Here is a 14967-nt window from a genome sequence, read left to right on the forward strand (position 1 = left end):
CAGAGTGTTTATGCCTAAGATGACATGGAGTTGTTTATTTTGGATCTTTATTTTCTCTTTTTTTTATTTGAAAGAGCTGTATTTGTGTTGCAGCGGTAGTATAAACATTTAGGTGAGCAATGAATCGTGCTGAAAAATCCATTTTGGATGTCTCCCCAAGCACAGTGCTGGTGCACGCACATGCACTTTGAACGTGTGCACCAACCATCATCAATCAGACCGCGCCGAGCATCAGCGCGCACGCTTCGCTTCACCCTGGCCGCAGCCTATGGAGTGTGTGTCAGTGTCTGTGTGTGAGTCTGTCTCAGCGTATTTGTCAGTGTCATGCTGCAGCCATAGTTAATTCTACGGCATGAGCAACGTTGCTCGCGCCAAATACAAACAGCTGGAGGCCAATGCGCATGTCTATAGGGCGCGCGTGCACGTGATTGACGGCACTTCCCAAACTTGAGGAGACAAAATTGTTTGTACTTGCTGCGCGACGGCAGGGTCACGTGCGCGGTTCAGCCAATGGGTGCGAACCACTCACGTGATGTCACGCCCCCCCCCGGCAAGCCTTCAGAACACGCCCCCCATCACTCAACCCTGCAGGCCACGGATCGAACGCGTTTACTCTGGACCTGGCCTCAGACACACTCACACTGACATACAGAGATAGTGGCACCCAGGGGAGAACCCTGTGAGGGTGTGTTGGGGGAGGGGGAGGGGAGTGTCGGTCCATGGGGAAGGTTTCCTCCCACACTCAAGAAACCTCTGGTTCCTAAAAATTGTATCTGGCCCTTAAGTTTTTTTTAAATATTTTTGTCCACCCCTGAACCTAAAATATAATTTGTTAGTCCAAACAAAAAGGTATCCTCTACTAGTGAAGTACTCATTTATTTTGCATTAGAATAACTAATAAGAAGTTCAGTAGAGTGCTTATTTGCCAAAGTCAGAGAGAGGGCTGTGCTCAGAGACAGGGAGGGACTAGGAGAGGATGTCTCAGCCACTCCTCTCCTCCTGTGATGTGTAGAGGTACGGGGTGGGCTGCATCTCTCTGCTGAGCTGACTGCCTGACTGCAGTGCTGAGGGCTTAACACGTGGAGCACAAGGAGGTAGGGATAACCCATTGCTACTGCCCTCTACTTGCCCTGTCTCCCTCACTGCCCCCCCCCCCCACTTGTCACTCCCTATCTCCCCCACTTGTCATTCACTGTCCCCTGCCCCCCTCATCCTCCTACCTCTCCCCCCACTAGTCTCCCCCCCCCTCCACTTGTCACTTCTCCCTCACTGTCCCTCACTACCTCTGAGTATAACCTGGTGATACTGTACCCTGAAACAGAATATAACCAGACTGTGTTTGTGCAATGCCAGGTCACCTCTTGTGTGGTCCTGTATTGTTCTGGTGCGCATGGCGCATAATTAGTACTCCACCACCAAATCCTCAATGGCCACAGTCCTGCCTATGACCCTGGATTTATTTATTATATTCTATATCGCCAAGATGAGATGGGGCTAGCATTAAGGCTGAGATTATGGTGTGCCCGTCGCTCAAGCAATTTCTGCACATACTGTTTCAGGCGATGGGGAGGCGTGGCTATGACATCACGAAGCGGGTTTGCCGTGATTGGCTGAACCGTTCACGTGATGCAGCCGTCGCTTGAAAAGACACATTTTTTTTTGTCTCTTGAAAGCGTGGTCGTATCACCGCGCTCCGTCGTGCGCCCACCAGGGGCGGCCTCTACGTGATCCTGCCGTTTGTACTTGGTGCGTACGCGCCATCATCGCTGCTTGACATGTCCCCCACTTTAAAGCAGCCCTCCTGGTAACACTTTTACAGGTTTGAAGCAGGGGGTCTCCGAGATACTTAACTCCGTAGGTGCTGCCGGTATCTCTGCGCGGTTCAAAGCTCCCGGGTAACGTGGGCCAATAAGAAGATGAGATCACGTTGCGTCTTCCTATTGGACCGCAGGACACCGGACTTTTAAACCGCTATATAGTGAAGCCGGCCAGGGCTCCTACCGGCAGCGCCGCCGGAGGTATCTCGGGAAGCAGGGGGTCCTCGAAGCTGAAATCAATGCGGTTCAGTGGCGTAGACCCTTTACTTCAAACCCATAAAAACACAGAGAGAAAAAACACAGGGGGAAAAAAAAGTGTCGCCAGAGGTGTCTCTTTAAGTTAACCGGTCCCCAGGGGAGACAGACTCGCACACTGACTGCTCACGCACCCACACACAGACTCTACACTAACTGCATCTGCAGCAGGTTTATTAAGTGCAGAGCAGCACAGAGAGAAAAGGAAATCACACACACAGGCGTCTCTCTCGTCCTCCTCCAAGTTAAAACTGTTGTTAAATCTACTTATCATCGCCTTTAAAAAAAAAATAAGTTTGGACAGGGAAATTGGATCTCTGGACCAGGAAAAGCCAGGAAATGTAGAGTGTGGACCAGAAAACGTGATACTTGAATGTGGAAAGACTGGGTGTGTATACTGTAATAAGAACACCGTTACAAAACTTCCTGTTCGGTAGTTTGAGTTATTGCAAGAACAATAGGCTACAGCTTTTTAGTGAAAATAAAGCTAAAAAAAGAAGCATTGGAAATGCTGCATTTATCCAGAGGTACGTTTTCTTATCACAACGCTACATTCTACTACTAAATAAGGTGTAGATATCAATACACGTGTTAAATTTGTTCAGTATGCTACACCAGGGGTGTGCAAACGGGGGGGCGGGAGATTTGTCAGGGGGAGGTGGGGGGGGGGGAGGGGTTGCAGAGGCCCCGTGCTCTTCCCCCAGGCATTTAAATTAAATGCCGGGGGATCTCGTGAGGCCTCTGCAACAAGAAAACTTACCGGAATTCAGACGTTGACGCGTCTCCATGACGGCGTCAAACGATGCCGCGGGGTCATGCGACATCACAGGCGTCAAATTATGCCGCGGGTCACGTGACCCCGGAGCGTTATCTGACGTGGCTGCAGGTGGTGTGGGGGGGGGGGGGTGCGCGAATCCGGAGCAGGCCAGACGAGGGCGCAGCAGGAAAAGCATGTGAGACTTTGTGAACTAATACAGTGTGCACGTGTGCTGGACTGTCTGGCTCGACTGCTTTATACTGTACATGCAGATCAGCAACACACCATATGGTTTCCAAACTTTTTTTGGTTAAGGAACCCAATAATTATATTGTGAAATTCTTAGGAACCCCAACCCTCTCTAATAGCGAGTCTGAGATCAGATGCATTGTAAGGAACCCCAACCCTCTCTAATAGCGCGTCTGAGATCAGATGCATTGTAAGGAACCCCAACCCTCTCTAATAGCGCGTCTGATATCAGATGCATTGTAAGGAACCCCAACCCTCTCTAATAGCGCGTCTGAGATCAGATGCATTGTAAGGAACCCCAACCCTCTCTAATAGTGCGTCTGATATCAGATGCATTGTAAGGAACCCCAACCCTCTCTAATAGCGCGTCTGAGATCAGATGCATTGTAAGGAACCCCAACCCTCTCTAATAGTGCGTCTGATATCAGATGCATTGTAAGGAACCCCAACCCTCTCTAATAGCGCGTCTGAGATCAGATGCATTGTAAGGAACCCCAACCCTCTCTAATAGCGCGCCTGAGATCAGATGCATTGTAAGGAACCCCAACCCTCTCTAATAGTGCGTCTGATATCAGATGCATTGTAAGGAACCCCAACCCTCTCTAATAGCGCGCCTGAGATCAGATGCATGGTAAATTCTTCTGTATTTGGTCTCATTTGCAAATTACCTGAAAAATGCAGAGAACCTTTTTGGGATGCCCGTGGGACCCACACCAAAATGAGTAGATTTCTAAAATATCCAATCCATGCAATAAAAATAACATGTAACTAATTATACATGTGTGGAGTTAAATCTTAATTTAAGCAATTACTTTTATATTTATCAAAAGAAGGTTAATAAAATATGCAAAACATTTTTTTTCCCCTGCAGTTTACAAAATAGTTTCTATAGTTTATATAGTTTATAGTGCGATTTATAGGCGAGGCTGAGTAATTACACTGCTTTGTATTGTAATCATTGATTTGTACACTATTTTGTTTGTGATTCCCTGTATATTTCACAGCTCATTTATTTTTGCCTTTACATTTTCTGATCTTAATAATATTTAAATCGAAAGGTTGGTACTAGCTGCGGTGAATCCGATTGGTCCTCAGCCTCTGGCCAATCAGATTGGTGGCTCTATGACGTCACCCGGCTCTATGACGTCACCCAACTCTCTCTCTCCCTCTCTCCCTCTCCCCCACCGGCTCCCGGACGGAGGGGAAGCGCGGCACGGCCCTCCTGCCACAGCCGCCAACGCTCACTCCCCTCTCTCCCCGGAAGGACCCCCTTCCTCCTGCAGCTGCCCCCGGTAAGATGGCGGCACACAGCGGACAGGTGGGGGGTGGTATTCAGTCAGGAGAGAGGGGGGGAGGGAGTCAGGAGAGAGGGGGGGGGAGAGAGTCAGGAGAGAGGGGGGGGAGAGGGAGTCAGGAGAGAGCGGGGGGGGGGGAAGCCTGAACAGCTGTGAAGAGGGGGGGGAGGGAGTTGAGAGGGAGGATGGGGGAGGCAGAACATTACATCACGGGCAACGCCGGGTATATCAGCTAGTTGTATGATAATTAGAATATTTAAATCTTTCTGCTGTTGTCTCTGCCTTTGAACTTGTCTTGTCTTCCCTGCATGAGAACATTTTGTTTCTCATCTGCTTGCAAATTTTGTACAAGGGGGCTGCAGCTGCCCTGAATTTAATCATTTTATACATTATGGCAGGTGGGCGCAAACTGGGGGGGGGGTGCAGCGGTTACAGAGGCCCTGTGCTCTTCCCCTAGGCATTTAAATGTAATGCCGGGGGTCCGCACGAGCCCTCTGTAACTGGCAACGCAACATCAAATGTCGCCGCGGGCTCTCGTGACGTCATTTGACACCGGAGACAAGGTTAGGCGGGGGGAGAGGGAGAGCAGGCAAGGGGTCGCAGACTGAAAAGTTTGCGCACCCCTGCGTTATGGTAATGCATGTTACTGATTTTGGATATACAGAACCCCCCCCCCCCCACCCAAAATAATTATTCCTGCACCATTTCTGTCTTAACTCCTCCACAGCCAGGAGGACCTGTAACACATTGTATTGTTGGTCTCTTTGGAGAATGAGGGTTACATTTGATTCTTTTAAGTCAATTAGAGATACAGCTCAACCCCGTTACAACGCGAATCCGCTTATAGCGCGATGCAAGCGCGGCTCCCAATTTTCGTATTGATGAATACTTTACCACACGATTATTGGTATCTTAAATACTTTATTGTACAATGCATACAGTTGTACATTATTTCTAACGCGATCCGCTTATAACGCGATGTGATTCTTTGGACCCCAAACACAGCGTTATAAGGGGGTTGAGCTGTATGTGGGATATATAATGTATAGAGATATTTATCAAATGGGAAATGACGATAAATTGATGCTAAGTGTGTCACGTTGAGTCTGTGCTCGACACTATGTTGAGATTATTTGCATTAAATACGCAAAGGAGTTTGGAGCAGCGAGAGGAGGCGTTACAAGGGGATGTATCAAAATTGTGCAGTTTTTAGTTCTCATTGCTCCATTTAAACCAGCCAGGGTTAAAGTGATGTTAATCTAGGTTTTTTTTAAGGAGATTAATTTCACATGTTGGAAAACAAAATAATAAGTTTCATTTGTTTGCCAATCTACTGAAATTGATGTAAAATACATTTTTGTAAGGCGATATTGCTTAAATCATCGTGCAACATATTTCTCCCCCCCCCCCCCCCCCGTGTGGCTGCAGGCAGGAGAAGCACATGACCATCTTACAATGAGCTCTGATGTTTAGAAATCAAAGATGAGTGTGATGCTTATTCTGGTAAATACTTTTGCAAATAAGCCACTTGCTGTAATGACAAAAATATCGAAAGATTGGAGTAGTGCCAAGAACACACTGATTTATTCTCTGTTGAAAAGAGTAAAACTTCTGCAACCATTCAACTATCACTTTTTGGTAATTATGAGCCTGAGAGGGTGGGGGATAGTTATGTGCCTGGCGGGGGAGAGGAATTGTGTCCCCGGGGAGGGAGGTAGTTATGTAACTGGGAAAGGATAGTAACAGGTATGGATCTAGGAAAAAGGCAGGGGGCAAAACAGGGAGGGGGGTCATTCCATGAGTTTGCTTACCTGCAGCCTTGGAAGGGGCCTGCTGGAGAGAGCCCGCATAGGTGCCTGTCAGTGGGTGCCCTCTGAGGCGCCTGTCAGTCGGTGCCACCCTACCACTGGCCTCCAGCAGGTTCCCTCTGCGGATCTGACACAGTCACCAGCAGGGTGCCTGGGCCCCTCGACTCACCGGGTCATGTACATTAGTCTCTCTGTACCCCCTGTTGGCGGCCCTGGGGATATATTCAATGGATGAAAAGTAGCTCATTTAAACTCACAATGTAAAAAATATTAAACGGCTTAATATTGCTTTACTGTAAAAACGGAGCAGCCAACATATGCAGAGAAAACAGCAGTACAATCTGCGTCTAACGTCACTTCGTGCACGTCGCATCTAGCGCCGCCTCCAGTCCTCGGTCTCCCTACGCGCTTCGCAGCGGATCCTGCTTCTTCTGGGGGTTATGTCTTCGGTCTCTTCAGCTTGCCTTCTTATAGCCCTAACCATTAACCCTATCACTGCCTAATAACTTTTAATTAGCACAAAAATACATCCAAAATTATCAAATTAATCAAATGCTTCTCACATTTATAGAAAATAGTATATAGAGATCACCAAATACAAACAACTTTTATAAACACCATAATACTAATAGATCTTTTTTTATGGACAAAACTCCATAAAAAAAAATAGACGTCATGTATATGGTTTTGTCCGCACATACAGTGTACGTCAAAATGGTACACGACTTGAGGCCAAATGTTGGCCACCCCTACACTGTAAAAAAAAATTTCTTCTACCTATACAAAAGTTGACATGGTGAATAGGTTTATCCGTTTCTACGTGGTTGTCACAGAACTGAATAACCTTCACTTATCTGCAACGTGGAAGACTTTTCCCTGAACTGCACCAACTCTCTTTTCTATACCTGTGAAGAACTGACTACTGCTGTGTGTCATCTGCTTGATGCTCTTTGACGTGCCATGTGAAAATAAAAAATCTACATCCTCTGAAACGTCTGTATGACTGTAGCTACATTTTCCACCTCATTGTGGTTTTATTCTTCATTTCAAGATCACGTACATTGGTCACATGACCTCTATCCTGGATATTGAAACGTAGGACAAGTGCACAAAGCAGTTGCAGTTTGCAAAGTGCTATTACCACGTACAGTAGCAATAAAATAAAACAAAAAATATGTCACCTTATCCAGCAATATGCTGTTGTTGGTATTACGCTGTGCTCACCACAAACACCGGAACAAACCAACAGGACAGGGACAAGGCATGAACAGCAAGGGTAAACACAGGTAACAAGTATCTATGCTCAGCCAATGTGCCTATGACATTGGTGAGCATATATAGGCTGTATCAGCCAACCCCCATGAGGGGTGGAGAGGGGGCGCGGCCTCAGCGGCGGCTGTGATAGGTCCAGGGCTCAACGAGCAGGTGTAGCTGTTTGTGCAGCTAAAGAATGTTGATGCGGAGCTTGGGGGTGTGGCGCACGTGTCATGTGTGAGCGCCGCGCATAGGTAGTGTGCGGCGCAATCCAGAGGCAGAGCCTAAGTCCACAGCATCCGATGACGCCATCCTGGTGCGCATGCGAGCTGCGCGCATCAGGTAAGGAGTGCGGTCCGTTGGCACCCCGCGCGTGCGCGGTGGTGCTCAGGAGGATGTGCGGGGCAATTGCAAGTCCGTAGTCCTTACAGTTGGACTGCTTAGAAAAAATCTCCTATAGCTATCAGAGTTGCAAAGAAAGAGGATTTTAACATGAAGGACGTGACCTAGTAACCATCTCCCCACTCCCATGTTGTGCAAATTCTAGATCGATGTAACTGTCAAAATCCAATTTGAGGAATTTCCCAAGCTTTCCATTGAAAATCCATTCCACGGTGTAAAATCCGGTGACTGATTGTTCCAGTTTCATTCCGTGCTGATGAATCCAAAACCGCCATGGGATACAATCCGCTTGTGGATTTGAACAATCCTATCCGCGGATTCCTGCAATCCGCTGATGGCATTTTAGGAATATAATCTGCGGGTCGGATTGCTGAATCCACGGATTGGATTCTTGAAATCCACCAGCGGGTTGCGCAATGCGCGGATTGGATTGCTGTTGATAAAAAAAAAAAAATATGGGGAAAAAAGAATTGCCCTTTTTGAGACTGATTGACGGAAATCTGCGGACCAAAGGAATCGGCCGATTCGAGGCGGATACAAATCCGACAATAAAAATGTGTCCATCTCTAGTAAACATGCCAACATACGCAGATGATAAATACGACTGAATGGATGCCGTTAAATTCAGTGCTACTCTCTGGGACAGGAAGAGACTCAATTCTGTACTTTTAGTAAGGAAAAACACATGCTTACATTTTTAGAACCCAAGTCCATGCGTTATGTTGCAAGATCCAGGAAAAAGACGCCCTGAGATCTTTTTAATTTCTTGGATATTCTAGAGTTTACAAGAAGTGGTAATGTGGTGGTTGGTGGGAAAGAGAGTGGGGGTTTTTTTTGTCATTCTGTAGCAGTTTCAGACCTCAAAGGGAAATAATCTCTGTAAAGAGGTGTCATCTGGAAAACCAGGGAAAGTCCTTTTTAGCAAACTGAGAACTTGGCCATGAACCACTCTGAACCACTTCAATTCAGTAGTTCAGTGTCTTGATTTTATTTGTAGAATGCTCCCTTTTCACTCCTGTGTCTAAGGCTGCGCTTATAGTGACGGCAACAGTGTTGCGATGTCGCCGGACGGAGCAACGGCTTGGTTGCGATCGCTGGAAGTCATCTCAATTTGATTTTTCCAGCGACCGCAGTCTGCCGTCGCCGGCACTATAAGCGCAGCCTTACATATTATGTAGCGTGTGTGCATTTGTTGTATTTATAAGGTTAAAGTTATTAGTGAATATGTGCAGGTTATCCTTTGAAATCAAACCTTGGGAAGAGTTAATGGGGGTGACGGGATGAATGTCCCGTTGCAACATCTATGTAATTTTAAATCCTTTGTGGAACGGAGCTTGATGAATTACCCTTGAAAAAAACTCCACGGAATCTTATTATCATAAAGATGTTAGACATTCTACATCTTTGTGAAAATGCTTTGTTATTAAAAGGCCTTTAGTCTTGTGCTTTATTACTGTCTCCCTGCATTTTTATGAATAGTCCTACTTTGATATCCTGTCATTGTATATAGCTATCATTTTCAAATAACCATTTATGTTACTTTGTTAAGATTGGTTCCATTTTTAAATATGCTAATGCTTCATTCATATGTCCGAACACAAATTAGATGCACTTGAGATTATATATATGTGTGTGTGTATATATATCTACTATATATTTCTGAGTTCACTGTATGTCTGCGTCCCTAGCGGCAATCTCATTGGTCCCTTGGCCTGCCCGCCCCCGCACCTCTCATTGGCCTGAGGCAGAGTGACGGGCCAAACAAAAACACACACACACACACACACTCTCTCTCTCTCTCTCTCTCTCTCTCTCTCTCTCTCTCTCTCTCTCTCTCTCTCTCCCCCGTCAGTTGGACCGCAGCTCACCTTCCACACACACCCCCCCCCCCCTCCTCTCCCGGTGCCCCTCACTCTCTCCCCCCACCTCACCCAAATCCCCACGCTCCGCAACATCCCCAGCCGCACCATCACCCTCACCGTGCGCCGCGGCCCTCCTGCTCAGCAGCAAACTCCAGCCTCCTCCTCCCTCGCGGCGCGGCCCGGGCCTCCTGCTCTCCCCCTCACGTGCGCCGCTACCGGAGAGGGGAAGCGCGGACCGGGCCTCCCGCCTCAGATCCACGTGGGAGCGGCCGGACGAGTGAGTGAGCGGCCTTCACCTTCCCTCACCCACCTTCACCTCCCCTCACCCCCCTTCACCTCACCTCACCCCCCTTCACCTCCCCTCCACCCCCCCCCGGCGCCGCTACAGTCAGCGGGGGAGCGAGCGCCCGGGACACAGCGGGGGAGCGGCCACAACAAGCTGCCTCCCGCCTCAGATCCACGTGGGAGCTTCCGGACGGGTGAGGGAGCTGCCGGACGGGTGAGGGAGCTGCTGGACGGGTGAGTGAGCGGCCGGACGGGTGACTGAGCGGCCTTCACCTCCCCTCACCCCCCTTCACCTCCCCTCACCCACCCCTCACCCACCTTCACCTCCCCTCACCCACCCCTCACTCCACTTCCCCTCCCTTCCACCTCCACCTCCCTTCACCCCCCCTCCACCCCCCTTCACCTCCCCTCCACCCCCCCTTCACCTCCCCTCCACCCCCCCTTCACCTCTCCTCCACCCCCCTTCACCTCTCCTCCACCCCCCCTTCACCTCTCCTCCACCCCCCCTTTCACCTCCCCTCCACCCCCCCTTCACCTCCCCTCCACCCCCACCTTCACGTCCCCTCCACCCCCACCTTCACCCCCCCTTCACCTTCCCTTCACTCCCCCCTTACAACCTCCCACCACCTCCCCCCTCCTTACCACCTCCCCCCTCCTCACCACCTCCCCCCACCTTCACACCACCCCCCACCTTCACACCTTCCCACCACCTCCCCCCCCTTCCCACCACCTCCCCCCCCTTCCCACCACCTCCCCCCTTCCCACCACCTCCCCCCTTCCCACCACCTCCCCCCCTTCCCACCACCTCCCCCCCCCTTCCCACCACCTCCCCCCCCTTCCCACCACCTCCCCCCCTTCCCACCACCTCCCCCCCCCCTTCCCACCCCCCCCTTCCCACCACCTCCCCCCCCTTCCCACCACCTCCCCCCCCCCTTCCCACCACCTCCCCCCCCTTCCCACCACCTCCCCCCCCTTCCCACCACCTCCCCCCCCTTCCCACCACCTCCCCCCCCCTTCCCACCACCTCCCCCCCCTTCCCACCACCTCCCCCCCCTTCCCACCACCTCCCCCCCTTCCCACCACTTCCCCCCCCTTCCCACCACCTCCCCCCCTTCCCACCACCTCCCCCCCTTTCCCACCACCTCCCCCCCTTCCCACCACCTCCCCCCCCCTTCCCACCACCTCCCACCACTTCCCCCCCTTCCCACCACCTCCCCCCTCTTCCCACCACCTCCCCCCCCTTCCCACACTTCCCACCACCTCCCCCCCTTCCCACCACCTCCCCCCCTTCCCACACTTCCCACCACCTCCCCCCCCTTCCCACCACCTCCCCCCCCTTCCCACCACCTCCCCCCTTCCCACCACCTCCCCCCCTTCCCACCACCTCCCCCCCCTTCCCACCACCTCCCCCCCTTCCCACCACCTTCCCCCCTTCCCACCACTCCCACCACCTCCCCCCCCATTCCCCCCTCCTCCCCCCCACCACCTCCCCCCCCCTTCCCCAACCACCTCCCCCCCCCTTCCCACCACCTCCTGCCCCCTCCCCACCACCTCCCCCCCTTCCCACCACCTCCCCCCCCTTCCCACCACCTCCCCCCCCCCTTCCCACCACCTCCCCCCCTTCCCCCCTCCTCTCCCCTCCTCTCCCCCTCCCCCCCCTTACCCCCTCCACCCCTTCTTTCCCCCCCCTTCCCCACCACCTCCCCCCCCTTCCCCACCACCCCCCCCCCCCTTCCCACCTCCCCCCTTCTTCCCCCCACACGTTGGTGACGTCCGCGGCATCATTTGTCGCTGTGATTCCAAAGGAGCAGGAGGGTGGCAGAAAGGAGGGGCAGACACAGGCAAGTGCCTAGGGGCGGTACATTTTGAAATCCGCCGCTGGGCACACTGTGTTCCTCAACATTCACAAGCAAACATTCACTGCCCTCCTCTTTTAATGTTGATACTCTGATAGGGAGGCAGTGTACATGATACAGGTGAGGTCAGCATGAGGGGTAGGAAGAAGCCATATGGATGAGAAACCCAATTGGTTAAGAAAGGCAGCATGTTTAATGCCCACTGCTGAGAAGGAAGACATCAAAGAGCATGCAAATAAGTCCATTGTGAAACAGTAGTAGCACTTTAATATTTACTTTTGTACTTTTTCATTTCCTAACTTTTTTGTTTTTGATTTACAGTAACTGCTAATTAAACAAGAACTCGCGACACCCTCGCATATGCGACGGAACACCAAGCAACATGAACGTCTCTAAATGCAACCCGCCGTACAATGTCAGCGAGCATCCTGTTGTTGCAATGTACAGCATTGTTTTAGTCATTGGATTGCCAACAAACCTCTTAACCATGTGGTTAACATTACTACAAGTCTGCAGAAGAAATGTACTGGCAGTGTACCTGTTCAGTCTATCACTCAGTGAACTCATGTACTTGGGAACGCTGCCTCTCTGGATTCTCTATGTGAGAAATGGCCACAAGTGGGATTGGGGCCCTACTACTTGCAAGATAACTGGATACATCTTTTTCAACAATATATACATAAGCATCCTCCTACTGTGTTGCATATCGGTGGATCGCTTTTTGGCAGTAGAGTATTCCTTGGAATCCAGAGGTATGAGACAGCGGAAATTTGCCATTATCATCACGTGTGTGCTCTGTACACTGGTTGCACTAATTCACTCCACGGTATTTCTAATAAGTGATGGGGATGTATCTCGGAACCAAACCACCTGTTTTGAATCGCTACCAATGCTCCCAATTACGGCTCAGTTCAACTATGCTAGATTCCTTGTTGGCTTTCTTATTCCTTTGCTTATTCTCATTTTTACCAACTACAACATAAATAAGAGGATTGAAACAAGTGAGAGCTTCAGTGGTCCTGAGAAAGCCAAAGTAAAGTACTTGGTAATAGCAATAATAACAATTTTTATGATTTGTTTTGCTCCATATCATATTGTGCTACTTATAAGGGCCATTGCTTTTTCTTTAAATCCAGAAAACTGCACTTTTGAAGAAAGCATCTATACAGCCAACACAGCATTCCTTTGTCTAGCCACTGCAAACAGTGTGGCCGATCCATTTATTTATGTGTTGGTCAGTGAAAATGTAAGGAAGGACATCTGCAGAGGTCTACATGCATGGAGATGGCAGTTCTCTGTGACCTTCAGAAGTGACAACAGCATGTATCCTCCCATTCAGAATTCAAGAGAACAGCATATCGCAGAGGAGTTTTCGCAAAGTGTACAATATCAATAACCATTCCAAACCCTGCAAAGAGACGCCTTACTACTGTCAGATGATCCACTCAAGCACTCGATCTCAACAGTATGGACTGAAGAAGTACAGCACGCCTATTTCGTAAACGCAGAACTATTGCACTTGAGATGTCTTTAATCTTGCAATTTTATGCAACTCGGGGACAGATTATTAAAAAAAAAAAAATCGACTGATGCCTCAGTACAGAATACTATATTAAAATAACGCTGAATTATTTTGTTTACAATGAAGGGCGTTTTATCATTTATTTTCTACAATCAGAGGGGAAAAAATAACTACAAATTTGTTAATAGAAGTGGACATTTTTCACAACAAAAAAGCATCATACACCTGGACTAATTTTTGTCAAACTGATATAAAAGCCCCAATTACTTTCAGATATATTTAAGTAGTATTTATGTTTTAATATATAGTAACGTTTATTATTTTCCAAGAATACACATTACTTTTCTCTGTTTATCGTCGGACATATTGAAGTCAAACATGACTGTTTATCAAAGTCTCCAAACCTGTGCATAGATTACACTGGATTTATTAACGAAGAGATCCTCCTATAGATAATGGTATTTTTTTTATATTTGCTAAATCAAGTGCTGCTGTCTTCACCATCATTGCCCAGTTTTACAGCAGCTTACTTTGATAAATGATCCCCAAAGTCTCCCAATTAACAGGTTGTCTTTTAGTATCTGCATTAAGTGTACCAAGCGTCTTTCCTTCATTTGAACACATAGGAGGATATTCTAGTAGCTACGTTGTAGGAGGGGGAGGAGTTCCAGTTTAGTAGCGTCTCCAGTGTAGATCTATCCCCTCAAACCTCCCTCCATATGCATTAGGGGGAGATGCCTGTGCTGAAAAATGAGCACACCTGAGAGATATGCTAGTGAGATGCAAAGTATATTTAAATGAGTCACATCCAACACCTAAAAGATTTCCATAAGAGTTGTAGAGCCCAATTGTATGCTGTGACAATAGCATTTCCCAGCATCTGGTTCAGTTCAATGCTAGAGCTGCTGCCCTGAGTGGCAGAGGTTGTGAATTCTGGGCCTGACACCGGTACTTAGATTGTAAGCTCGTTGGGGCAGGGACTCCTTTTCCTAATGGAACTTTTATGTCTGAAATGCTTATTCCCATTATGTGTTATTTGTATTATTTATATTATTATGTCACGTGTATTATTGCTGTGAAGAGCTATGTACATTAATGGCGCTATTTAAAGATATATTCAGTTCATCACAGGGGTCCTTAGACTTGTCAGTACTGGCCTTAAGGAAATATTTTAGGAGGTGAGGTATGTGACTCATTTAAATGTACTTTGCATAGACATTAGCATATCTCTCAGGTATGCTCCTTTTTCAGCACAGGCATTTCTCCCCAATTTATTTGGAGGGTGGTTCGAGGGTCGGTCTCTCTCGCTCTCGATATCTCGCTCTCGATATCTCGCTCTCGATATCTCTCTCGCTCTCTCTCTCGATATGGCTGAATTATACGCTAACTCAGGGGTGTTTAAAAAGCATATTCAATAGGGGCTGATCTGAGAAGTTTACATAACTAAAGTTTTTTGCAAAACCTGACATTCATCATGCCATTTATTTGCCTTCAAATCACACCAAACCTAATGCTGAGTCCATGGTGACTGCAGCCGTGCGGAGGCGCGCTGAGGCTGAGGGAAAGTAGTGGGAGCTTTCCCTGGCCTTAGTTCCCGCGCCGTCC

At 48.8% G+C, this 14967-nt stretch overlaps 1 protein-coding gene across 1 annotated transcript; it reads left to right on the plus strand.

Moving 5' to 3' along the window:
* The first annotated feature begins 979 nt into the window (after positions 1–979).
* On the plus strand, positions 980–13487 carry GPR132 (G protein-coupled receptor 132). The gene is made up of 2 exons (XM_075613114.1): positions 980–1094; positions 12162–13487. Exon 2 carries the CDS (start codon positions 12223–12225, stop codon positions 13234–13236), a length of 1014 nt encoding a protein of 337 aa, XP_075469229.1. The 5' UTR covers positions 980–1094; positions 12162–12222; the 3' UTR covers positions 13237–13487.
* The last annotated feature ends 1480 nt before the right edge of the window (positions 13488–14967 follow it).

This window comes from Ascaphus truei, chromosome 9 (genome assembly GCF_040206685.1).
Source record: "Ascaphus truei isolate aAscTru1 chromosome 9, aAscTru1.hap1, whole genome shotgun sequence".
In the NCBI taxonomy this organism is placed as follows: Eukaryota; Metazoa; Chordata; class Amphibia; order Anura; family Ascaphidae; genus Ascaphus; species Ascaphus truei.

What these genes read in the sequence shown, in the direction of transcription:
- GPR132 (XM_075613114.1), top strand. Translation starts at nt 12,223, where the DNA reads ATGAACGTCTCTAAATGCAACCCGCCGTACAATGTCAGCGAGCATCCT.